Below are 27,624 nucleotides of genomic sequence, written 5' to 3'. Positions count from 1 at the left end.
TGGGATTTTACATTTTCAGAAATGGCTTCCTTCTTGCCACTCTTCCATACAGGCCAGATTTGTGGATTACCTCAGCTATTGTTGACACATGGACAGTTTCTCCCATCTCAGCCATGGAACGCTGTAGGTATTTCAGAGTTGTCATTGGCCTCTTGGTGGCTTCTCTGACCAATGCCCTTCTTACCTGGCTGCTCAGTTTGGGAGGACAGCCTGCTCTAAGCAGATTCTGGGTGGTGCCATTTACCTTCCACTTCTTAATGATCGACATGACTGTGCTCCAAGGGATATGCATTGAAATCATTTTATACCCCTCCCCTGATCTGTGCCTTTCACAACTTTATACTGGAGTTGTTTTGAAAGCTTCTTGGTCTTCATGGCAGTATCTTTGACTGAACTGCAGAACTGTGGGACCTTACAGAGACAGGTGTATTTAATCTGAAATCATGTGAACCACTTTTATTGCACACAGACGGACTGAATTCTGAAGGCAATTGGTTGCACCTGTGCTTATTTAGGAGTGTCATAGCAAAGGGGGTGTATGCTTATCTAATGAAGACTTTTCAGGTTTTTATTTTTTCACACATTGAAAGTGTTAAGTAGGTTGTGTAAATCAAAGGGAAAAAAATCCCATTTAAATTCATGAAGATTTCAGGTTGAAACGCAACAAACGGTGAAAACGTCCAACACAGACCAACAATCAACAGTAATAAGACACAAGGACTCCAGCACTCACATCAGATCAATCCCAAAGGTGTGCAATCCATTCAACTCCATGTAAGAATCCCCTTTGAACTCTGGGATGAAAGCCTTGGTCTGGTCATGCATTTCTAATGACAAAAAAAAGAAAGACGTTTTCATTTTACTGAAAGATGTTAATGTGGATCGAGTTATTCTGACATGGCCCCAGCCCTGGGGAAGGGCAACAGACCACTTAGAGAAACCATTGATTTAGCAACTGTGCAGGGATGAATAGTCTTTACATAGCATCTTAGCTCACTGTCTATTGAAGCTCACAATGGCCCGCACTGATACAGCCTCTCAGAGTGCATTGGATTCAGATACTTAACAAAAAGAATGTATCATGCAAGTTTCCTGTGGATACTTGATGACATTGATCACTCTGTTGTTTTTTTTGCCTCACGGTTTTAAAATCAATCACTGATGTTTAGTTTCTATTCCATGTAAAACAAGCCTGATTAGCCAGGGAACATGTAACAAGCTCTGGTGTATCTTTTAAACACAGTAAAACTGGGAATGGATCAAACTACTATGAAATGGGAGTCTTATTTACATCCCTTTGAAAAACTGTCATAGAGAATTAATAGTACATATAGGTCTATTTTAATGATCTAAACAATAGTGGATCTTAATGCCCCCACCCTAAAATGTATCCACCTGCTCTTTTGCAGACCTTGTTAAACTATATATATTTTTTTTACTTCAAACAGTTTTCTATATTCAGTTTCCAGCATTCCAGCATTCTTCTGAAATGCTTTTCTGCTTATCCATCTGGCTGTCTTGCTTCTCTCAGCTTTGTAACCAGAGCCATTAAAAATGCAAACCAAATCCAGACTAATGAAAAGTTCAAAATGTAACAAAGTTCAATATCTGCAATGGTCTTCTTAAAATTCTGAGATTCAAAAACCTGTCTGAAGAAGATACACGAAGGTGGACAGCAGTAGCATAAAACCGCTAAAAGCTTAATTAAAAATGATATAAAACAGAAAATAAACTCCATTCACTGCTAACCCAAGGCTGTTCCATGTTCCAAACAATTATTCCATTCCATTTTCCTCTCCCTGATGCAAGCAAGACTTTAGAAGCAGCTCCACGGTACAAGCTCCATTTAACAGTATAGGATTCTAAATGGATTATGTTTACTTTGTGTTCTAATCTGACGTGGCAACATCTAATCTGAAGGTGATGTTAAGGGGCAACTTGTTTTGAGAATGGAATATCACAGGTATTTTACCTAATGTATTATTCTTGTTGAAATTTGTTTTGACAGAGTCCGGTTGGCTAAACTACGCTTGTGATTGGACCCTACCTTTTTCACAATGCTTTCCCTCTCGTCCCATTGGGCACTCACACTTGTACCCGCCCTCCGGCAGCACCAGGCAAGTGGCTGAAGAGTGGCACTTGTTGGGGTCACATGGGTTATGCTCGTCAGCACAGGTAGGGCCTGAAATTAAAGGGAAACCATTAAAGAATTAGTAAAAAAAATAACAAAGAAAACAAAAAATGGTAGAACAGATATAATGGGTGATTATAAACTTAATTACTTAATAAAACACACCCAATTTGACCCTTCTTTCTGTTATAACCATCCATAACTATAAAAACACCCTAAAATGCAGAAACACTTCTACTGAAAGTTCAGACATGTTTCAGAATGAGACTGATACTACAGTGTGTCACGCTTGTAAGACGTTAAGGCTTTTTAGATTAATTTCCTCATGATGTTATTCTCAACAGAGAGCTAACTTCATCTAAGAATACGATTGGCACAAGCGACTTACAATTCCGGGTGAATTCACTAATGCTCTTCACATGTATTTCCTCCTTTGTAAGACTTTATCTTTCTTTCTTTCTTTCTTTCTTTCTTTCAATGCTTGTTAGATCATTTTTCCCCACCAAATGTAGTGTCAAGTCAGCTGAACACTGAAGAGCTGTAAATGCCATGGTGTCCTGAGCACCTTCAGCTTTAGAAAACTAGAACACGTTTAGGCGATCGTAATGATATTTTACTGAGCCTACTGAAATAAAACTGCTTCTTAAGGTGTCAGGCAATTACAAGAAAGAATGCTTATCATGCTGGCATACAGACAGAAAAATTGCCTCTGACGGTTTGTTAGCCTTGGTCACTGAAATATTAGAAAATAATTTAAATAATCTTTTATGCTCCACTAACTGCACGCGTGTGGCAATTATACGCATTTTCCTACAATGCGGAATATTGTCTATTTTATTGTACAACATAGCATGAGGTACATTTGAATAGTAACCATTTTATGCAGAATATTTCCATTTTCTGGGTCACTTCATTTCACAGGGTGATCCTCCAAGGAGTCGGTGCAACTTTATTCGGTCGTCAACGTACCCGAGAAGCCGTTGATGCACTGGCAATGGAACATCTCTGCCTCCTTCACCTGGCAGAGAGCTCCGTTCTTACAAGGGTTGGGGTGGCAAGGGTTGTTGCCACACTCTCCGACCCCAGTGCCATACAACACATCTCCCTCTTTCTCCTGGAGCTTGTAGACCAAGTTATTGACGTCCAGCATGCGTATGCAGCCCACAAGGCCTGAAGCAGCTGAAGTCCTCTCCTGCACACTGCAGGAACGGAACAGATAAGGGTTTAGCTGTTGCGCGGGGATGACACATTTATCGGCAGTGCATTCGTTCATTTATGAAGTGACCAGCCCTGGGGCTTTTAATACACAAGCGCATTTAAACATTTTCAATTAAAAAGAAAAAAAAAAACACTGTTTACAAGCACCTAATTAGCCAATTTAATAAAACACGCTGTGCTAATGAAGTCTGGAAACGTGCTGTGCAACCTGTCTCAATAAAAAATGAACAACCCAGGCAGGCTCTGCAGACTATTACACAGCGTTCAGGGAGAACAGAGCCGCACCACAACGCTGGTCTTTTTTGATGCTGTTGTTTCTCAGCAGGACTGGTTTCACAGCGGTTACTCACACAGACATCTGGTCCTCCGGGGCTCCCCCGATGAAGAGGTCTGTATCCAGGTTCAGCCCGTCCGTTCCAGCCGGGCTCTCTCCATTGACGTGCGGCTCTCCGTCCACAGATAGCATGCCACTGCGCCGGTTCCGGTTCACCAGCACTTGGTGCCATTTACCAGGCTCGATCCGGATCTTGCTGGTGATGATGCCAGTGCCTGAACCGGTGTTGAATCTTTTTGAAAAAAAAAAAAGGAAACACATTAACAATGAACCAGCTTTTATCACTTTCATCAGCATCACAAGGACTTTATCAAATACTAAAGTACTGCTACTGCTAACCAAAACTGGTACACACAGCAGACTTACATGAAAGTACTCTTTAAAAGGCATTGGATAGTGAAGTGTATTGCCCACAACCAACACCTCTGAATTAGAATTACATCTGAAGGATGGTGCTGACAAATCAAGGACTGTTCGGGTTTTAACCCTAAACAAGCCTAAAATTTTCCACCCAGTTTTTAAAACACAGGTGAACGCTAAAACACGGTGTATTTACAAAGTGGGAAAGAAAGATGTCCCCTGACCTGAGCTCCACAAAGCCGTTGACGAGAGCCAGCGAGATGAAGTCCTTGCCGCGGTTCTGCCCATCGTAGAGCAGCAAGCCGCTGAGCTCGGAGGCGCGGAACTCCATGGAGATGCGCACCGTGTGATAGGCCTTAACAGTCTTGAAGGCCAGGTAAGACTTGCCACCAAAAGCAGGAATGTAGTATTTAATAGCTAAGGTGGTGAAGAATAAAAAAAAAACAAAAAAAAACTTTTCGCTACTGTACTTCAAAACAAACAATGAACAAAAGAGATGGATAAACTAGAGACAAAATGTACATTTCTTAGTATCTTTACTTGACAACATTCACTAACATATACATGTAAATAACATATACATGTAAATAACTATTCCTAGTAACATCTCATCATAATTCTGCTTCAAGTACAACTGCTACTTTTAGTTTACAACCAGAACGTTGCTCAACAAAAACAATGTTCACGGATAACAAATGCAGTTTGCCAATAGCAAGTAAACAGTTGTAATAGGATGAAAACAGCCTTACCTTTCTCGCAGACAGACCCTCCTCTCCCGGCTGGGCAGATGCAGGTGAAATCTTGGCCGTCATCCTCGCAGGTTCCTCCATGTCGGCAGGGATGGGAATCACAGGGTGCCTGACGGGAAGGAAAGAACACCTTGCTGGGGGTAGTGGGAGTTGGGGTCATGGTGGTGGTAGGGGCAGGCGTGGTGGCTCTCCTGGCCGTTGAAGGTCGTCTGGTGGTGCGTGCTGTAGTGGCTGGCCTCCTCCGGGTGGTGGTGGTGGTAGTGATGGTGGTGGTGGTGGGGGGGATAGTGGTGGCTGCTGTGGTTGTCGTGGTGGTTGTGGCAAATGGATTTGGTACCCAGTCTGGCAGGAGATAACAATGACTATTAATACAGAAGGGCACTGTACCATATGACCAAATACTATCTTAAAAACTAGTTTTTCTGTAGCAATCCACAAGTGTCCTCTCTAGTCGCATAACAAAGGAGAGATGTACACAACCCTTTTAAATGAGGCAGTCAATGGCGTACAAGGACAAAATGAATTTCTTTATTAGTATCGCTTTGTGAAACGCTTAGTAAATCTGCACTAAAATATATTTATCTTTTTAAAAATGATTAATGAACTAACCACCTATTCATACACAATTACACACTTAGTATATGACAAGTGTTAAATGCCTGACATCTTGTTTTCAAAGCTGTAGACTGGTTTGCATTAAGGAAAAACCACAAGCATTGAAGCGGACAGCCTAATATTCTATTAACATTCTACAGCTCAGAGTAACGTTGAGGGTTAACTGAAATATTACCGAAGTCCAGGACTCTGATATTCTCCTCTTCTGGTTTCTTAACAGCAATGGCCTTCTTCTTGGACATCTTCAGCTGTTTGAGGAGGGCCTTCTGCACATCCTGGGAAGTGTAGGTGGTTGCTAGGGAAAGAAAAATAAAAGCATTTGTCATTTCCCAGGCCTCAAATCAGAACATCACAAGATTCTGTACACTGACAGGTTCAAACCAGTCTGAAGATAAACACTTGGGGCTTATCTTTATTTGGGTGGTACAGAGGTGTAATACAAGGGTTTGTCTGCTGTTCAACACATGGTGAGCAGACCGCCAGTAATTAACTGCAATTAATTGTAACCTTGGCACACCTGTGTGATTGTAATTATACCATACAATTGATCGATGATAGTTCAATTAAGAATGTACTTGTCATCTGATCATTATTGTATTTTCAACCACTTTTGATAACCCCATTTGTTTGAAAAAAATATATAGTTATATATATGTTTCTGTATTATTACCTGCTATTACTGCATGGTAATTTAGAATAAATAGAGTAAACATGTTATTGTGTGAAGTTTATATTAGGTTTTAGTGTACTTGTATTTATAACTGGAATTCCTGCAGCATGATTGTAACTAATTGTAATTGAACACAATAGCATTGGAATTGTAAATTGACCCCAGGTCTGATGCTGAGGAGACAGGACAGTGAACCAAGTTCTCTTTGGAAATGAGCATGCTTAGAGAGCCCTGCATTTCCAATAAATAATGTTACCGGGGTCAAAGTGGAATAAATAACGTTACCGGGGTCAAAGTGGAATAAATAACGTTACCAGGGTCAAAGTGGGCTTCCATTGTGGCTCGTATGGAGCCGCTCGGGCCTAGGTCTCGGACACGGACGCTCTTGAAATCTTTCTCCACGTCAGACTTTCTCAGCAGCTCGTTGAGCTGGAGGGACAGAGGGAGTAAGAAACGCATTTAGTTCAATTCAAGGTAAAACATGTCAAATAGAAGAGGCAGCGGATTCAACTCTGGAAGCAGTTTTAAAAGATAATAAAGCCTAAACAGGAAAGGCATTACTCCTGAGACCCTTCTCTAGTTCACACTTGGAGCCGCGAATGTTATTTATGTGTATTTAACAAGACCCTGAGATCACGCTTTGGTAAAGAACTCTGTTATGATATCCCTGTGGCCTCTTCAGGCAATTATTCTTGTACAAGGAAGCAGACTATCTTTACACTTGGCCTTCATTCTTCCCAGGGAAATCATACGAGATAAGTTCCTTAACCCTGCCACTGTGTCCCCTACTGGTGACGAGTGGCAGTGCAGTTAGCAGCAGGGTCTTCCGTGAACATTGCCTGCATTTACAGCCTGTGCTCTGTGTGCACCCAAGACAGAAGCAAGCACTAAAAAGCCTCAGATAAGGAAAGTGACCTATGTCCTTAGGCCACTTCAATCCAACTGGCAGAAAAAAGGGATTCAAAATAAACACTCTTTCCTTTGAAGTAGAGGGTTCTAGCACCAGGCATTGCTTTTGACGTGGTGCTGTTAAACCACACGAGGCTAGGACACTGTTCAGCGATACTGGCAGGAAGCAGCTTTCTCACAGCCCCGCATTTGAAAGTATAATTAAGCTCTGTATTCCGAGGGTTTGCCAAGGCTGAAATAATTTGAATTACGGCAACAGATTAACTTTTTGATTACAAAGTGAGCCCTACGGGACATGAAAGTAGTTATTTGAAATCTCTGCATGTGCTACAAATATATATAAATATATATATAAATATATATATATATATATATATAATATATATATATATATATATAGATATATATATATATATATATATCTCATATATATATATATATATATATATAGAGAGAGAGAGAGAGAGAGAGAGAGAGAGAGAGAGAGAGAGAGAGAGCAAAGGTTTTTGCTTTACATGTATAGACATTTCAGATACTACACGTATTCTGTTAATATCGTCCTACGGTATTTAACATGAATGTGAATATATAATATTATTTTTTTACTCAGGACGGTTGGCCATGGTTTTGTAAGGAATCAAATGACAACTGTTTCTTCTTTTCTCTATCAAACGGTTATAGTCTCATCAATGGCTTTGTGAGGCACAGGTGGGAGCGGTCTTTCTCATTATTTATTTATTTGTTTATTTTTTTATACACCTGGTTTTAGTGTTCACTTATTTTAAAAAAAGTGGGTTGAAATGTTTGGCAATGTTTCAATTATTATAAAAAGAGTTTCAAAATGATTTAGGGTTCATTTTCTATTTAATAGCATTACATTACACAGTAAAATGGGGGGGAACAGGCCCTTACTGCACTCTCAATGCTCCTGGCCGTTTCTCCAAACAGCTCTGACTTGGGGTCGGCCATCTCGGGGGTGTAGAACACTTCCTGACCTTCCACTTCCTCCAGGATGAGGACTGCATGGAACTCCTTGGTTGCTATAGAAATAAAAAAGGGTTGTTTTTGTTGTTACCGACCGGCAGGTCTTGAGGCTTCCCAATCCGCCAGCTGCATCAGGTAACCAAGGTGGAAGTGCCAGCATTGGGGTTAGTGAGATGGAGAAGAGGTGCTATTATACAAGGTGAGTGAAGGTGAGTGTTGTGCAGTAGGTGAGAGGATTACTGTGGAGGGTGATGTGCTAGAGTTTACCATGCTCTTTGTCCCACAGGTCCGAGAGGCTAGTAGAAGCATGGTGAACTAAGCAGAGAGAAATATGTTAGAGACAACATCAACACAGGTTATAAAGCACACAAACATTACAACACAGATAATGGGATCATTTAAACATTCTGGGGCACTCTTCCTCAAATACAGCCCTATCAAGCCTGGTTCCAGAAGTAGTTACAGTAACAATAATACATATTCACAAAGCACAGAGTTATTTAATTAGGTATAATATTCATGAAACTGTTCTAAAAGTCTGTTAGAGAAACAATTTGGCAGATTCAAATAGTTTCATGAATATTAATAATCCCACTGATAAAATAATAATAATTACATTTGCAACTAACTAATGACTAGCTCCCATTGCTGTTTGCACCACAGCTCCTGATGGTTTGCGCGTGACCCAGCTTCCTGGAGTTATTAGAACAGCTCACTAAGAACTAGGAAGAAATGAGAGACTTCTCCCTGGCATTGAAGCTTGATGCCTGGCAGCACAGGCCCTAATCAGCAGAACAAATTGCCTGAATCAATCAAGTCCTCAGGCTGCCTGTCTTTTCCTAAACTGCACTCGTATGATTATCTTAACGATTCTGGTAATTGTTACTTAATCCACAAAGCAGATTTTAAAATGATTATTCAGGGATGAGTGGCAGAGGCAAGTGTGGCTGCATCAGTATTTCTACATCTATTGCACTGTAATAGAAAGCAGTGGAGAGGTATTATTACGTGCTGAATATTGTGAGGAAATCAGCAATGGAAGATCGCCAATTAGGTCTTGATTTCTTTTCAATGATATATTGGGAATGGAGGCTGAGGACCTGGATTATATAACACATGCATATCCAAGTCATCCTAGGAATCTATCAGCGACCCAGCCACCTGTTATAAAAGGAGGCCTCTGCTTCCCAGTTTGGGGGAGGGAGTGGGAGGAGGAAGCAGGTTGTTTTTTTGGGTTGTGTGGAAAGTGGGAATCCAGTGAAGGCATTGCCCAGCCTGGAAACTTTATTTTTTGTGAGCCAGAGAGGGGTTGTTTTTGCTTTATTCGTGTTTGAGTATCTGTTATTTTGCCCTTGTGCACAGAGAGGGTTATTTGTGCCGTTATTTATAATAAAAATAGTTATTTTTTTTGAACTGCAGTCTGTCCCTAGGCCTCTATCCACTCGCCAGCCTCAAACAGACATGAGAAAGCAGTGGAGAGTATTATTACGTGCTGAATATTTTGAGGAAAGAGTGGAGAGGTATTATTACGTCGCTCCATATTATGAAGGAAAGCCGGAAGAGCCGCGGAGAAGCTGATTTCTTTTCACTCGTCTCTCCCCACTCCTCCGAACGGCAAGCGAGGGTGAGATAGATTGGGATGGAGGCTCTCAAGCAGGGCCTGACAATGTGTACAGAGTTGCACAGAGCTTGCTTTGTCATGTGGATTACACCAATGCCCACTGGGTTGTACACTGAGAGCAGCAAGGTCCCCCTAGCCAGACGTAGCAGAATTCCACACATGAAAGGCTTGTAAACTAAAGAGCTGTGTGGCACAGCCTCCACAGATTCAGCTGAAATTATAATGCTTTTCTCTCAAGCAGTTAGCAGGGAGGGAGCAGGGACAGCTGCTGGCAGCTCTTTGATGTTTAGTCTACTCCAGCTGTAAATGAAGACCTAACACTGATTTGGGGGGATGTGGTGGTGGTGGGGGGGGGGGGCTGTTTTTTTCACCGCCTCCGCCACCAGAGGGAGCCGGGCCGCCGTCGCCGCCTCCGCCACCAGAGGGAGCCGGGCCTCCGCCGTTTTTTTGGGGGCCCCGATCCCCCCCCCCCCCCCCAGGTGGCTGGGGTGAGCACAATGTCTGTGTATCTCCCATGTGCCTTCACTTCCAGAACAATACCTCCACTCATAAACATGTGTTTCAGATTGCTGAATCCAAATCAAGGAGATATAAATAAAGTTGTTTTTCTTTTGTGCTTGGATGACAGGCTTTTGTCATGAGGGTATCTTTGTCTGTTAAACCGCACCATGCTGCAGGAATAAGGACCGCTCGCGCGCGGAAGTATCAGTGAAGAATACTCACGAGGGCAGTTGGCTCCCTCTGCATCGGTGGCAGTGGTCTTGCTGTCAGGACAGCACCCGAAAGCTGTATTGTCGCAGGGTGACCTCTCTGCTGGGCTTGCAGTCGTCGTGGGGCGAACCTCGAAGGTAGGTTCTAAAGCAGAAAGAATAATTCAAGTTTTCCTCTACCCTATCATCTTTCCAGATTCTCAGCAATCCATACCTACAAACACCAAGTGTCAGTCTTGTGCAAGCAGCGGTGCTGTGATTCTGTAGGTGGTAGATTGAAACACCATGCAATTATGATTATATATTATTTTAATCCAATATTATACAAACTGTGTATCCCACTCTTAACTGAATAGGCAAGCTTCCAGAACAATTATAAAAAAGCCCTTTTTGAACATACATTTCACATAACATTACCTACTCAATGGCTTTTGTTGGAAATATTTAAAACTATGGTAAAGTTGCAGGTAAACTAATATTGACAGCCATTAAATAGCAATTAGTTAACCTTTGCCAATGCTGTTTTTCCTAACTTAACATTCAAAATGGCAGAGAGCTGCTCCTACACAGATCGGTGCAGGTCGCTCTCTACGAGGATTATTTATAATCCGGAGCTGATTAAAAAGAAAAAAACAAGAGACTTGCGAACAAGTCATAAAATCGTCAAAGGGAGTCTTCAAGGACTTTCTGAGCACAAGTCAGCTAAAAAGTGCAAGACGTGGGAAATGCCCTGGGAGAGAATCACTGGGACGCTGCTGTGTATCTGCTACCCGGGAGCTGGAGATTTATAAGCAGGCTGTAAATCAAGAAGGGGGTGCGGCTGTCAGGGTAGAAGGGAGAGCCGCTCTCCGGGTTACAGGAGTTCTTTCAAATGCTTTTTGAGATACAATGCTCCCTTAATGCACCTGCAACTTTACCACAGCGTGCTACTGTTAAAAGGACTGCTAATAGAACCACCAGTGATATACTACATGGATTAAATATGCAGCATGCCACAAAACACTAAAATGGTTATTTAAAAACGACTTATCCCCAACTATATAAAAAAAAATCAAACAGTGGTTTCTGGGAACAGGGTATTGAGCACTGTGGTCAATGTAATGTACATTTAAATAAAGCTCATTTCAAGTGTAGTGATAACACAGCCTCATTAGGAATGGTGTTATGCAATAAGCCCCTTTCATACAGAAATACTGGTCAATGTATTGTATATTTCGTACAGTATATTGGTCAGTGGCTGGTGTGTTATATTACCAACTATCATTCAGTACAAATCAGCCAGGGAAATTCACAATCTTATGTAACAAACTAAAGACTTTGTAGCCATCAGTCTGTGTACAATTTCTATAAGCCAGAGACTGCCTATAACTACAGAACTATCAAGACACTAGCAGCTTTAGGTCATTCCAATTAGTTTTTCTTGCAAGTTTAAATCTGGAAAACAAATACAACTGGAAAAAATTAAATTCCCCCACTTCCCCTCCCTCCATACACATAAAATAAACTTGTGTTGCTTAATCACACACTCACGAAGCATTTATTAAACCGCGTAAGGCTTGTAAAAGCATAAAAATAAATAAATGGCTCATTTTAAAAGAACCAGCAATACACTATCAAAAGTGCATATAGGAGCTAATTATTGAAACTCGGGATGCACATGTTTAGCAGCAATAACTGGGTTTCTTCAGGCAGCTACTTAACGCAGTGGTAAATGCTTTGTGAATACCGTTGTTTTAACCAAGACTTGGAACAGCAGGTTTACCGATAGGCTCGTCTCCGCTAGCTTCGGTTGCTCCGCTAGCCTCAAGATCATCATCCCCGCTGGGTTCCCCGCTGTGTTCCCCGCTGCCTGAGTCCTCGAAGGAGAGAGTTGATGGGGAGGGGGTGAAGGTGGGAGAGCTGGTGGTGGGGCGAGCGGTGGGTGGGGCTTGGGGGGTGGGGCGGGGTGGCTTGGTGGAGCGGGAGGGTGATTTGGTGGTGCTGGGAGGTCTTGTAGTCAGCCTGCTAGCGCTGGTGGTTAACACTGGCAGCGCTTCAACAAGGACCTGCGAGGCAGCGGCAGTGACAGCGTCCTCCTCCTCCTCCTCCTCTTCTTCAAAGGGAACTGAGAGGGTGGTGGTTGGTCGTTTGGCACGGGTTGTGGGAGTGGAGGGGGTGGATGTGGGAACAGCACTCGATCCATGAGGGATGTTTTCTGGAGGAAGCAGGAATGAATGATGGGTAATAATAAAATGACAATGCTTTAAATGGACTACACCTTTCAGGGTATCAGCACTGTCTTTCAAAGATCAAAGCAATACATGACATTATTTTTCCACATGTGGCACAGAGACATCTTTAATCTGACCTCTATAGTGTAGAGGTCTTTATCTATGCAACGAAATACTTTACCATCCCTCCTCATCTGTGCTTTGTGTGCAGTCAGGAGGAGACATATTAAAGGCTTTTGATTGTTCTAGGTGGATAATCCATTCAGAACTAATGGATTTTACTTGAATGTGTTTGCTACAGAAGAATACAAAACACTTCAAAACAGCAGAGCCATTTTGAAAGTACATTATTTAATTTAGAGCTCTACTATGCTCATCCTAAAAGGTCAACATAATACACAGGTATTATATTGTATTACACAGCAATTACAATGCACTTTAAACATCTAATAAATATGCATTTACAAACATACGCATAAGGAGGCAGTTTGCAGGCGTCTGCTAACACAGAGCATTACAGATATGTGCTGCTTCTCATTACACACATCTGTTTTTCTCCCAATTTGTGAAGTGTGGTATTGCCTGGTACTAGTGCTGTTTGTTAGAAACACTGAAATTGTAAAAGCTTCTCTTTGAATTCCTCAGGAGGCTAACAATGCCTCTTCGAAAATGTCTGCCTGTATGTCATGGATGATTCGAGATCGGGCAGTAATGTTTTGGTTTCCTCGGGAGTCAGTCACGTTGCTGTTTGTGTAGTCAGGTAGTCACGACTTTAGTTGCTGATTTTAATACGTGCATCACTGTACTGTACTCGAATGTAAGACGCAGGCTATTTTTGAGAAGCAAAAGATGGTTCAAAAAGTGTGTCTTAAATTCAGGAGGAATATGGTACTTCATATGAGTCAACGATGTAACCTTAAAGACTAATCCTAACCCACGATGCTTTCTTTTTAATGATTAGATTGTGTTTGTCTGAATTACACAGTAATTAATCACCTTGTAATTAGTCAATAATAACTGTGTAAAATATATTATAATCAAACATAAAAAATAAAAGCAGCTCAGCCAACTGATTAGAGTACTGTATGCTGTATTCATTTCACTCCCCCTTTCTTATCAGTCAGGGGCTGAGTCAAGTAAGTGTGGGCTAAATCTCCAAGATTCAGAAACCTACAGGTGACTGCATCACCAGGATCAGCTGGTGGTATTACAGCCAATGAAAATGTAATTGAAAGCAGCCTTCATCTGCTGCAACCTTGCCAAACGTGAGAAAATGCTCGATCTCAAACCGACAAGCTACAGAACTGAAATGAATGTCCCTCTCGCCTCCCTTTCCTTGCAAACAACACCTACCCAAGAAAGCTGTTCATTTAAACCTCATCTCAGTTGATACCCTGAGAGAGAACAGACTGATATCCAAACAGAATCATTCATGCCCCACGCGCCACATGTCTGTGTGCACTGCCAATCCCTAACGCATACATAAGTGACGGATCCATATGTGACATAAAGAACAGCAGCAGGTATTCCACAAACTGCAAAGCCCACCCTTTATATTCCACAATGGAAGCCTCATTTATTTTTTAAAGCTATTCTGACAGTCAACCAATAAAGGTGGTTATGTGTTTTGTCTTGCACCAGCATAAGCTGACTCTCTTTTCATCCAGATCCAATCACACATGAAATGAGGCTGATGATCTGAATAGATCCCAAGCTGTGGTACAATAGCACATACCTTGTTGCAGTAGCGGTCTGCGCTTATGAGACACCTGGGGGCTAAGAAAATTTCCTCCATTCACAGAAGGGAGGATCTTCTGTTCAGAGGTGATGCAGATTGGCAAGGCAGATCCACAATCTGCTTAGCAATATTGCCCCTCTCTCACATAGCGCTTCAGTCTGTCAGACCCTCGCTGTTCATCTACCACAAAACAATTAAATCGCCGCTTCCTTTTAGATTTAAACTCTAAAACGTATGCATCACAACACGTTGGTGTCTGATTCCAAATTGCAGGGGAGCCAAAAAGCGGGACTCAATAGCTTCTCCTAATCTTTTCCAGAAGGTACAGAATTTGTATTAAATGGCTTTTTGCAGTTGATGGACTTAGAGAAATGAAAGGGCAGCCAAGAAATTGCTAATTATAAATGCACCTGTCAAATAGTGTTTGTTGGCATCTGGAAAATAAATATTCATAAAGCATTTAATGCTGTGCTGAAGCTTTTTTTTTTGGAAAACTTAAAACAAAGTAGCATGAAAAAACAACATTGCATGTATTTTGTTTTGTTTAGCAAAAAAATAGTTTTATCTTCGCACATTAGTACATGCTTTGTGAATATGACCTACGATTTAGTTGAAAGCCTAAAAGCAACAGAACCTTGCCCCAATACCTACCTCTGCACTGCCCTGTGTGTTTAATGGTAATTTTCATGGACTGTCGGCAGGCAATAGTCTTCAGTTGGCACTGGTCCCCATAGGTCACTCCGTCTGAACCACAGACCTGGAGATCAGAGAAACACAGCAAAGTCAGTGAGCAGAATACCCACTGGAAAACAAACCTGAAGGGCATGCATTCTCATGCATTGCAAACATTGACATTTCTTGTTAGAAAAGTACAGCTCCCACCCATTAGGGCTTTAAGATTGAATGCCAGTTTCTCCATCAGTTTGTGTGATGCATTTCACCTGGTTTAGCCGAGACAGTTAGGTTTTATATCCAGACCCTTTGACTGTTTGTACGGCGTACCTTGGTCTTGTATTTTTCGTCACAGTCAGATGAAGGGCATTCGCAAAAAGCATTCCCATTAACCTCCACGCAGGAGGCGCCGAACTCGCATTGCACCCCGGCGCACGATGCGACAGCAGAGGGACCTGGCAAAGCGTTACACAAGAGGTTAGCATGTTGCTCATAAATATTTCAATCTGGCTGAATTCCAACTTCTAACCAATGTCAATGGGGAAAGGCTAGCCCAGAAAAGGAGATGCTGCATTTAAATAGCTTACAACAAGATAGAGAGAGGGGTGTGGGGAGTGACAGAGTCATAAAGCACTAATTATATCTATTCTGGGATCTCCTTTGACCTGTGTAGCATTTATTCCTGTACATGGAATTGGGGCAAAAAAAAAAATGACTAGATTTACTTTCATGGGTTATTATATAGATTTTTAATGAATCCTTCTCCTTGAAAATTCACATCTAATAACCCAACCCTTGAACTATCCACCATGGACCCCTAGAATGTGCTCATCACGGTGATGCCATTGTGATCTTGGTCAGGGTGCCTCCACTTTATTTCATGCCCTTCTGGATCTTCCTACCTTTGTCGCAGCCATTCACTCCCATTTCTCTGCCGTCTGGACACTGGTTGCATTTCATGCCAACCACCCCTGTCTTGCAGGCGCACAGCCCGGACATCTGTTCACAGTCGTCTCGGACTGAGCCAGTGGCATCACAGTTGCAGGCTGCAGAGGAGAGAGGGGACAGCGATTAGAAATGTGCAACACTAATTACTTCAAGAACTGGTATTACTTCTCGGATTACTAAGGGTAGGGCAATCACGGCAAGGAATGCCTCTGACAAACCCAAAATGAATTAATTTCGCATTATACTGCATTTCAAAAAAGCACACGCAAAACAAATCCTTTTACATTAACTGGGTTAACAATTGTGCATATTAAAATGCTTTACAGTCTCCCCCCCCCCCCCCCCCCTTTATTTACTTGCCGTAAAAGGGTTGTTTTTTACCTGGGGATGATTCCGTGTGCGGGGGGGGGTTTTTTGGGGTTTGGTAGGGGTTGGGGGGGGGGGGTGGTGGTTTAGGGGGGTGGAAGGAAAATGTTTTTTTTAAATTTTGAACCCAATTGGGTTAACACGGTATAGATTTTTTACGGCAATAGGGGGGTTCCCACACACCCGAAACGAACTTCCCCGTTCGGTTCGTTTTCACCTTGGTTTCGTTCCACCGAGGGAATTGGCTGCTGAAGGCAGCAAGAAAGACAGCAGGTGTCTCCTTGCTAGATTCTGCTCATTGTTTGGTGTTGTTATAAGTTCACTATTACTGTGCTCTGTGGCTTCTTCCCGCTGACAGATAGGCTGCTCTGTATTTACCCTCCTTGCATGAGATACAACACCAACACTTTACCAAGAAGCATACTTCAGAAGAGCATGCTCCTGTCTGACACAAAGTCATCCTGATTGTTTTGAGTGAAGGCAGCTATCCCATATGGAGTCAGTGTATTCCTTCCTTGAGGCTTCAGGAATTTGGTTGCTTACAGTTGTACCTGTTTTCAGAATGACTTCATGTTGTAAACACAAGCACACAATAATGGGATCATATGGTATACAACTCACAGGGGAGACCTAGCTCCAGTTTTTCAATTCCCTAAATGATATGCTAGTTGACATTTCCTGGAATTGTGTCTCATAGCAAAGCACTACATATGTACAATAAACGCCACCATGACAACATGATTCGGGGGAAAAAAGGTCTTACGGGTGCAGCCGCTCTTGTTTTCCGTGACGATTCCCCGGAAATTCCAGAATCCTGGTTCACAGCGGTCACACTTCTGTCCACCCACTCCCGGTTTACAAGAGCACTGACCAGAGCTGGGGTCACAGGTACCCCCATACGACCCATACTGATTACACAGACAGGTACCTGCAAGCAAGCAGATACACTTTACACACAATAATAAGACCTGACCTATGTCTGTTATTAGGGTTTGATTTCTTTTATTAGGCCTTTAAGCAAAGTTTATTAATGCCAGGGAATCTGGAAATCTGGTAAAATTACAACAAAATTCTGTAAATATGAGCATTGCAGGGATGGAAGTGAGACTCCCATTGCACAGCAGATTAATCCATTTCTGGTTTTATTTGAGCTTGTTACCTATACAGTACAGTGTAGCTGATCAAGTTGGTATTAAAACCTGGAATGACTGCTATGCAACAGGAGTTTTTGTCATATTGTTATTTCTAAAATAAAATCATTTTGGTGATCTTTTTGTTGTTGAAATTGACATTATTATTCAATTTACATGTTGGAAACCAAAAAACATGGGGAACGATATTTTATTTCCTTTATCGCCTGTTGATCTGCTGACACTGACAGAGCGGGAAAGCAAAGTTGAGCGCAGCATGCAGCTAATATAAAGAAAACAGTCAGTCATTTAAGAATTTCGGGAGCATCTATCATAAAAATAAATGAAAGGCCTAACTTACTGGGGCAGCCTGCCAGGCCAACTCCAAGGGCAGCAGTCGTGTTGTCAAGGCAACAGCCATAAACTGTTTGGCTACAGTGCTGGCTCATCGCTGTGGGGGATAAAGGTGCAGGAACAGCTAGACAAAGACAGATAAGAACAGTTTAGAGCACCTAACCAAAAAAAAAACCACACACAGTAAAATACAGTTTAACTGTTTATCATTGTATAGCAGGGATCAGATCTAGAGGGTGAATTCAAATTACAATTACAACAGAATTTTTCACTGAAATTGCACTTTTACACTAACAAGTCATATAAAAACAACTACACACATTAACTATGTATTCTAAATAACCGAGCAATAATCACAGGTACAAATACAGAAACATAATATACAGTATAACACTGCATATAATAACAATGTCCAAATATTGCTAACAGTTTAAGGCGGCAGATATATATATATATATATATATATAATATATATATATATATATATATATATATATATATATATATATATATATATATATATAGCTGTTCACAAATGAAATACCCTGAGAGCTAACACAGAAACAAACATCCGAACAAACAAGAAAACGTATACAAAAAAAAGCTGCTCACGTAATTAAGACATAAATACTACAAAGACGTGGCCCGGAACACTCAGTCCAGAGCTACTTAGATGCTTTGTACGAGTGTACTGGCGCTTATGCCAACTGGCTGGTTGACTTACCCTCGCAGGGCCCCTGGTTCATGACTTGAACATCGTCTTGTTCTTCACAGCGTGTCTTCTTCAGCTCACACTCATTGCTGTGTGTCTTTCCATCACTTCCGCAGACCTGAAACCACAGCAAACCATTCAGGACGCACTGCAAGTGCACACCAATCTCTCCGTAATAAAAGCAATGCAACCAGTAATACAGCACAGTGAAAGCATTGGAAAGAATAGCGAGATATGGTAATGCATATTAATAAACATGGCAAACCAGGGTAAACTAGGAAAGGCATGGTACAACTACAGGAAAAAGCAAGGTAAAAGTGCAAATATGCCTTGAAAAAACACCACGGTAACAATTTATAAGGGACTGTAACAGAAAACTCCACGAATAAGTGTTACAACTTCTGGTATGGCTTCTCGAATTCACACTGTGAAGGTGAAGTGGCTCATTAATTCAAAGCAGGGCTTTCATCTCTTGGATAGCAAGTTAAGCCTGAAAGTCCCCTAGTTTTGTTTATACGCTTTGAAGCGCTGCATGAAAGAGGAGCGATTACGCTAGGGTATAGGGCAGGAATTTGCTACCCAAACTGGCAGCACTTCTTCCTACTGTAAAACAAATTCTAAAAAGCTACTGTTATCCTTTGGCGGCTGAATTATTTTGTCCAGTTCTGGTTTTGAACCCCTTTCCTCACCGGGTTTCGGGGAACGTTGTCACAGGAGAAATCGCAGACACAGCGGTCGTCCTCAGTGTCTTCATCCCAGGAGCCTCCGAACCTCTTGCATCGCTCTTGCTCACACACGCTGTCCTCTCCTGAACCAGAACCACCAGAGCCACATTCTGAAACAGACACCAGGCACAACGCATTAACACGCTGGTACACACCCCCTTAAACAGACTCCATTTGTGGATTTCACCGTTTCTTGGTTAGCATTTACAATGGTAGTTAGTACATAACTGAGTAACTCTATTCATAGGACATGTTTATACCATCAATATAATGGGAGCTAGAGAATCATAGAATATCAGTCTTTACAGCCATTTGGCGTGGGAAATCAACCGAGCACTGATAAGGATCTATCAACATTCCAGTACATCTTATCTTGCTTATAGATCATGTGCATACAACATAAGACAGAATTCTATATTTAAAAAATGGGATTTTTATTTCCAAAATGAAGACTGTTCCTCTGAGGAGACTGGCAGTACTCAAGGGGGTATTTTTCAATCCTGGTAGGTTGCCTGATGGCTCTGCTGTTCACAGGTTACACACTGCAGTGGCTGTAATGGGAAAATCAATGCTGCACTGATTGGAGGTACCACCAGGCATGACACTCCCCTTAACGAGATTATACCATCAAATAAGTACATTACCCAAACAGAATCTCCCTAATCCGAGAATCGATACTCGCTTCAGGTTGTCATCTTATTTCGAGAAGAATAAAGGTGTGCAGCGAAGCGCAGGATTGCTTATTACCGTGAAGGAATAAGATTATAAGAATCCACGAGGATCATTGTCAAAGAAAAGGCCATCACCTCAGGAATTCACTCTAAAAGTCTATTTTTTTTGTAAAGTACACACGACAAAAAAAAAAAAATTATATATAATGATTCCTTTCAATTGAACATTATGTAGCATTCATAACACTTGAATAAATACTAGATTTCATGCATGTATAATCCTTCACAATTACATTGAAAACCTACATAACATACTTATAAATATTCATTATATGTTAAAACATTTGTTCCTGTAATTGGGCAAATTCTACATTTTGTAATAGATCTCAACAATTAGTGTCAATGATTGAATGAAATATGTTATGCCTACTGTATGCATTTGATGGTTTTCTAAGTGATAATATAGGATTATGCACATATTTAACCATGTTATGCAGCCTTTATTATAGTGTTATGAATGCCACATTGTGTCCAAGTTATCAAATGCAAGATCTTACTACAGTAGCTTGCCACAATGACAGATAACAGGCCCTGCTCACGAAGACTATTAAGGACTATTTGAAGAAATACTGTGTTAAAGACTGTTTGTTTTTTAAGCACATTTTAATTAATTGTGAATAGAACCCATCAGTTCAATCTTGAGTTTACACTTTATCACTGTGCAGTGTTTGCAACTCAAATACCGTAAAAACAGTCTGGTAAAAAGCAGTACTTTTCTTTTGATTCATGAACTTAAAGTGATTCCCAATGAAACAGCTTATTGAGATGGATCATGGATCAAAATAAAAAAAAAAAACATAATAAATACAATGGTTTAGTCTCAATTATTCCCATAGATTTAAGAGCTTGGCAACCAGATGCAAACCATGCCTAATGGAGGCTGGTGCAATTAGAAGCAGTTTTAAATATAAAGGGCATTAACCCATATGAGCTATACAACTGGTGTACTGCTGGCTGACCCATATATTTCAGGGAGTAATTTGAACAGACACCACAGTTAAGTAGCTTGGGGAATAGCCTTTTAAGCTTGTCCATGTAAACACAAGTAAATGATACATGGTTCTCCAATATGGAACAGAGGAGTAATGCAAACCGGTATACAGTACATGCGATGATAAATGGAAGACAACAGCTAGTTTTCATTGTAGTCACTTAGATATAATCTTAATGCCACTTGAACGCACAATTACCCAATATGCACGGATCAGCATATGATCATTTTTTAATTGCATTAATGCTAATATACATTAAAAAAATCATATTTGTTTTAAGTGAATGACAAACACCATTTACTATAGAAGTTTCATGGTGTCTATGTTAATCCTTCTAGTGGCACTAGCCTTGTTATACACAATTGAAGCGTGTCGGTTCGGAGACAGCTTTCCTTTGGTAATCCTTCTCAATTTGCTGCTTGTTCCTTTTCCAATGGTGACGGCAGGTAGCAAAGTTGAATCTAAATCACTTATTTCAAAACCTTACACCAGTTCACCCCTCAACCTGGAAACCAAGCCTCCATGTGAATCCTAAAGACAACTGCTCCGAGCACACATGTAATAATCAGCCACCGCTATTCAATTAAATAGTCTGCCCACACAGCTGATATGCTACTTCCATAGTCCATTTGTCAGTGTCTGCAAAGAACTCAAAATTCAGCCCACCCAAGTGTGAAATTAAACAGGTGATGCATTTCCCCACACGCCCACAAATTGCAGCACTGTCATTTTTCATTAACGCTAAACAGAAAGAGGAATAAACATCTAATTTCTCCTTGTGACTAATGAATATGAATTTATATTCTGCATAAGTAAACCCAGAAGCTGCATTGAAGAACCCTTGTGATCTGGCATCAGTAAAAATCCAACATGGCAAGAACTAACAAGTTTTTTTTATGGTCTACTACCCCTCAAAAGCCAGCTGAAGATAACCTCTGTCTCTACAGTTTTATATATACAGAAATAACCTGCAATAGATGATTATAACCTGCAATAGAGGGTTATGTTATTCCTTTTGCACGTTGAATTCCATTTCATTTCAGTGACAGCGTGTCTGACAGACCTGTGACCTGGGGTTAATTTATTCATAGACTTTTAAGCTGCAGTCTACAGCTATGGCTAAATGTTTTGCATTACCCTATAGAATTAACTCATTCTGCTTCATAAAGGGTTGAATGAAACCTGCTGAATAATGTTACCTTAACATATTGAATTACATACCGCTTCATAGTTTTCCATACACTTAACGAAAAACTGACAAAAAAAATTGAAAAATGGGACTTTTCGAATTGGAACCTGAAATATTGTATTACTATTATGGCTTCCAGAAACTTTTGCAATATCACTTTGTAGTTTATTTGATTACATGACAAATATCTAAATTATGTTCACTCATTTATTTATTTATTTATTTTTAAATTATGACTCAATCCTAAAATTGTAGGTAATGCAAAACCTTTGGCCACAGCTGTACAGCGCACATGTAGAAAAGACAACTGCCTGTAACACAAAATAAAAGCACTCAACAAATACTGTAAAAACATTTGTACAAGTGTATTTACTAGGTATTTTTAGGGAGTCCTAAAAAAGGGGGAGCAACTTATACACTAGTGTGACCTATAGGCTTGTTCCTGAAATTGTACACCAACTTATACACCGGTTTTTACGGTAATTGGTACCTTTGGTTGGAGCAGCGTGTACAATAAATGAAGTACACTCATTATAATGATGAATTTGAGTATCGTATATATACAGTAAAGAGAGGAACAAATTATTTGGGGTGGCTGCCCAAGTGAAAATAATATTTCTGTACAGTGAATATATTTGTATATGTGTAATTGTTTATCATTTGTAGTTCACATTACCCTTAAAAATAACAACTTTCTAAATGAGAAAATCTGCACATCAGGGTTAGGGTTTGTATCACCAAACCGCAGTTATTTACTTTTTGTACAATGACTGTATGTCTTTCAATCTATTGAAGGTCATTGGTCTGTGTGGTACACAAAGGTAATACAAGTGTAATTCTGATTCTCAATCCCCAGGACAAAAACTGAAGCTAATGCATTTAGTTTGTGTTTCCCAGGACAGTTCCCTTTAAAAGAATGTGAACAGTGTGATACCAACCATACCAATAAGCTTAAACAAATGTCAACTGGAAACAGCTTCAACTGAATCCAAAAATCACACAGAAAACACGCTTGAGATACTGTGACAGAGAAAGAACGAATTTTGGCTATAAATCTCCTTCCTGACCTGTGAGGGTGCTGTGTAAAGTGTAAAATGGTCTAACCATTCATTCCAGGGAAATGTGGAAGTCGGCCATCTAGAAAGGGGGCGGAGCTACGGTACACCAAGTCATCATCCCATAAGGGAAGCGACGTGGCAACCGCGGATTGGAGGGGAGATGGTTGCACTCGCTAACCAAGGGGGCGTGACTGACAGTACAAAGGGGGACATGGCTAGGCGGTCTGTTCCTTTGTTATGGTTAAGAGCGAACCTCTAAAGGAGAACTATAAAAGTACCGTGTGTGTTTTGTTTGTTTGTCGTGTCTAATTATACTTGTTTTTTCTTGTTAGACAGCTAACACGATCCGGAGCTACTGCTTAAGGCAAGCACCAAATCCGAACAACACTTCACCACTGTGCACGAATAAATTGTATTTCACCACTGGCACGTTAGCACTCACTGTGGCGTGTGTGTGTCTTTGTGTGTGTTTAATACTGTGTTTATTTCGGCACTGTAACCCATGTTTAACAGTGCATTGTGCATTGCTGTGTATTGCCTGGAATTACCATTTGCAGTCATAACGACCTGGATTATAAACGGTATCAAATTAAACATTGTTTGAACCGTGAATTTACGTGTTTGTCACTACTTGAGCACTGCATCACCTCTACACTTGCGCACTACAACCCACTTGGCCACAGATACTAGCATGGCTGGCTAGCTAATCAGTGGATGTATGCACTTGAAAATTAGGCCAGGGAAGAAATTATTGCGACTACTAATGCAAGCGTTTGATTATAATAAATGTACTTCATAACTATATAATTTTTTCACAGTTTTACATCAACCAAAATCTTGGGTCTTTTCTCAGTTCTTCGCCCTCTAATTATCTGTTTGACACCCCAGCCTACCTTCATCACAGCTTCCAGATTGGGAGACTTCAATCTTCTTCTTGAGCTGGCAGGAGGCGGCTTGCAACTCACAGGGGTTGTCGTAGGTGATGCCATCGCTGCCACAGACTGGGGCAAAGGACTGCTTATCACAGCGGGGACACACACAGCGATTGTTCATGCACTGGGCACCGAAGGAGCAGGTTACTGTACCGCAGGTCTCTGTGAAAGCAATCAATAGGCACCCCAGGTGTCAATTCTATACCTGCCTGCAATTATATAATCACCCAAATGGTAAAACACAGGTTGCTCTTTTATAGATAGAATCAATTCTATCTTTTAAAAAAGGGTTTGAGGTAGATCCATATAATATCAATAAAGAAAGACTGTGTATACGGCGAACTGCAAAACTTAAATTATTTCCCTAATTGTAAATTAAAGGTTGATATTTTATACATACAACCATCTTTTTAAGTTTAAGACTCCCACAATACGACAAAAAATAATAATACATTCTCCTGTATGAAGGGTCTTGTCAATGCTATAGAAAGTCCCATTGAGAGAGCACTACTCACTGCACTCTCCCTGCCCGGCCACTTGAATGTTCTGCTGCTGGGTACAGGCTCGCACATGCAGCTCACACTCGTTCTGGTAGGTGTTGCCGTCGGTGCCACACACAGGCTGGTTGGAAGCCACACACTCAGTCGGACACACACACCTGCCAGTCTCAGACTCGCAGATAGCGCCAAACTGGCACTTGCCGCAGAGTTCTGAGGAAAGAGCACAATTAAGGGAAGATTAAACAGAGGCTCCCTGTTATTCCCATTACCGGAAGCCAATTACAGCACTCAGATACTACTCTGGAAGCATGTCCGCCATCTGTCATGTGCTCTTGCGTTCCAGCTGCAAAGACTCAAAGACAGCTGCTCAAGTGTACTGCATGCCTGATCTATTCTGTGACAACCGGAATCAGGATACACGGTAATGGGCTTAGCTGGAACTTCAGCTTGAGAAACACACGTTCTGTTCCATTGCAAATATACAGTTTTTGTTTGGTTATCATTTTCGTTCTCAGTCACGTAAATTGGAGCTGTCAAGACAGGATATGAAACCATATCCAGTAACAACTCTATTATTAGTTTTGTATCCCGATTCCCGATTTATTTCCTGAGATTTCCTTTACTTATACTATTGGTACAGCACTCTCCCCTGTCTTGGTTGGATTTGGATTTGTAAGGCTTTGTATATGATGAATCGAGTGCACAATCCAAAACTACAGCTAAATGGCTATTGTTACTAGTCTTGCTGTATAAAATGCATATCAAACCAGTCCCTTAAACACAACTGGTATGCAGTCTCAATGGAGAACTAGCTGGAAGGAGAATTAACAACACAGAGTCCTGTTAAACTATTCTAGCAGCTCAATAACAAATTGATTTCAAGCTACCCCACTTTATAGTTTTTTTTTTCTTCTTAGGAGCCCTGGAAGAAGCATTGAGTCATACCCGATAGTGGATTGACAAGTTCATTCATTCTCACTTGGAAACTACTATCCATGAGAGAGATCCCGACAGATTAGTTCATTTTTACAGTGGTTGAAATTCTACAGCTACGATAATTCAAAATCCTTTTTTTTTTTGGTCTGTCCAGCTTGTCCAGAGAACAGTATGCCCGTCCCTGCATCTGTGTTTTGTTTTTTTTTAAAAAAAGGGACACGATTTGTAAAAGCTCTATTAACTCAGCATCCATTTCCAGTTTCTGACACACGTGACTTTCGAACATTATAAAAAATGAAAAGACTCGGCAGCAACCTGAGCCCTGCAGATAATCTTTTATTAACATCTTCACAGTCCTCGGAAAAATGTATTAAACCCGTATTCATATTCATTACTCTCGAGCGCTCTTATTTCAATGGGAAGTGATAACAGGTACAGATATCGCCTCTTAATGAAACGACTCCCTCGTGGGCCTGGGTGATGACTGTAAATACCAGGAGAATACCAAGTCATTGTATCAGGGATTAACTAATGGGTATGCATCTTATCGCTCTGTTTTGTTGATGTAGGCCTTCCTCAAAGTGAATGGCACCACTAGCGCAATACTATTGACATGCTGTTGCTGGGCTTTAAATAAATACCATTTACTATGCTTCAGCGCGGATAGGAAAGTCATTGCTTTAAGATGGAAAATTGAGTTTACCAGGCCAGGTTACTTTTTTAATGCATTTTATTTTTGGGGTGTGTGTAAGATTTCAAACTGAGCGAACAGGCAATTTCACTGATGCATCACAGCAGAGAGAAGAAACGGTTATCGCTTTTTCCTTCAGAGTTTAAACATGTGTTACAAACATGTCAAGCTGAGAATCTTGCCGCCAGTGAGTTGACATTAAACCTGTCCAGCAATGAGCTTGTAAGATGTGCATAAACATTTATTTTCCGACTGCAGAGTGGCGTGGGGGAACTGATGTAATTCTTGCTGACTGAGCTAATGGCAGCTGAACACACCGTCTCTAATAGGTAATGAAGTATAGGACACACAACAGTGAATGCATTACAAAATGCCCCAGAGCAAAGCTGGGCTCTGCAGTGTCAAAGAGAGAATGCTTTAGAATGGACTGATCTCATAATCCCAGGTTTCAGAGACTTTACAATTATCCCCCAAAAGGACACGAAAAATGAAACACAAGCATAAAACCAAAACATAATTGCTTATTAGACCTTCAAAAATGTAATGTGGCTTGTATTTACAGAAGCCTGTTGAAAATGAATGAAATAAGGACTGACTGTTTGTGAAGAGGGCTGGGATTTTATTATTTCAAAACACACTAACCTAAAATCAAACTTTAAGGTGTGCGGTATATTTACGTGAATAGTATTATATTGTAATGAGCTACAGCATTAACCAATAGTTAAGATGCATTGAAATGAAGTTAAATGTGGCCAACTGAATAGGCTGCACTGGTGATGGTTGTGATTTGTATTTAGAAAAGATTCCCGGTTTACAATATACAGTCACGGAGGACAGGAACACACAGAGTGTTGATGAATCACCCTGTAAGCATGTGAGAGAGAAGCACTGGCATCACTGTGTAATGAAACCTGTGCTTGCCTTCAGGACAGGAACAAAGGTGTACACCAGCGTCCATGTGATCCCTGGCATTGATCAGGAGCAGACATAGGAGGCTGGGGAGAGCCCGGGTCAGAGGTATAACGATAACAAATTGGTAATCTTCTGAATACGACAGGACTGGCTCCTCTTCCACCCGAGCGGAAAGGTTTTCAAATAGAATTTGGCTTGAAGGTGGAGCCACACAGGAGAACGAGACTCTTCATCAATGCCATAGCCTCTCGCAATAATTAAAAATATTAGCAGTACAGCTCAAGATTTCCACAGGTAACTATAAAAAAACCAAAAAAATAAATCTGAAATACGAAAAGAAACTTTGTAAAATTCAACGACACACGTTTCAATGTCTGAAAGGCTTCATTTTAGTATTTCTACAGTTCAAGATTTGTTTTATCCTTTGAAGTTAGCGGGCTGGATTCTCAAAAATAATTGACTCTAAATTGTTATTAGCCCAATTTTTGTCTGAAAAGGACAAACTACAATTTACATTTCTAAAATAA

At 40.9% G+C, this 27,624-nt stretch overlaps 1 protein-coding gene across 1 annotated transcript in view; it reads right to left on the bottom strand.

The window, feature by feature from the left end:
* The window catches only part of LOC121328241 (agrin-like), a 163,784-nt gene that overhangs the window by 13,762 nt on the left and 122,398 nt on the right, over positions 1 to 27,624 (bottom strand). Inside the window, exons 9-28 of the mRNA XM_041272800.1 lie at positions 24,574 to 24,768; positions 24,020 to 24,220; positions 19,121 to 19,266; positions 18,444 to 18,549; positions 17,727 to 17,843; positions 16,999 to 17,163; positions 15,824 to 15,967; positions 15,252 to 15,376; positions 14,901 to 15,006; positions 12,064 to 12,495; positions 10,315 to 10,446; positions 7,899 to 8,026; positions 6,392 to 6,506; positions 5,583 to 5,702; positions 4,793 to 5,134; positions 4,268 to 4,460; positions 3,700 to 3,915; positions 3,101 to 3,330; positions 2,048 to 2,182; positions 734 to 827 (exon numbers count right to left, since the gene is read on the bottom strand). Of these exons, the coding sequence (XP_041128734.1) occupies positions 734 to 827; positions 2,048 to 2,182; positions 3,101 to 3,330; positions 3,700 to 3,915; positions 4,268 to 4,460; positions 4,793 to 5,134; positions 5,583 to 5,702; positions 6,392 to 6,506; positions 7,899 to 8,026; positions 10,315 to 10,446; positions 12,064 to 12,495; positions 14,901 to 15,006; positions 15,252 to 15,376; positions 15,824 to 15,967; positions 16,999 to 17,163; positions 17,727 to 17,843; positions 18,444 to 18,549; positions 19,121 to 19,266; positions 24,020 to 24,220; positions 24,574 to 24,768 (3,442 nt within the window). The remainder of the gene's footprint in view (positions 1 to 733; positions 828 to 2,047; positions 2,183 to 3,100; positions 3,331 to 3,699; positions 3,916 to 4,267; positions 4,461 to 4,792; positions 5,135 to 5,582; positions 5,703 to 6,391; positions 6,507 to 7,898; positions 8,027 to 10,314; positions 10,447 to 12,063; positions 12,496 to 14,900; positions 15,007 to 15,251; positions 15,377 to 15,823; positions 15,968 to 16,998; positions 17,164 to 17,726; positions 17,844 to 18,443; positions 18,550 to 19,120; positions 19,267 to 24,019; positions 24,221 to 24,573; positions 24,769 to 27,624) is intronic.

This window comes from Polyodon spathula, chromosome 16 (assembly GCF_017654505.1).
Source record: "Polyodon spathula isolate WHYD16114869_AA chromosome 16, ASM1765450v1, whole genome shotgun sequence".
In the NCBI taxonomy this organism is placed as follows: domain Eukaryota; kingdom Metazoa; phylum Chordata; class Actinopteri; order Acipenseriformes; family Polyodontidae; genus Polyodon; species Polyodon spathula.
This window is presented reverse-complemented; position numbering and strand designations above follow the sequence as displayed.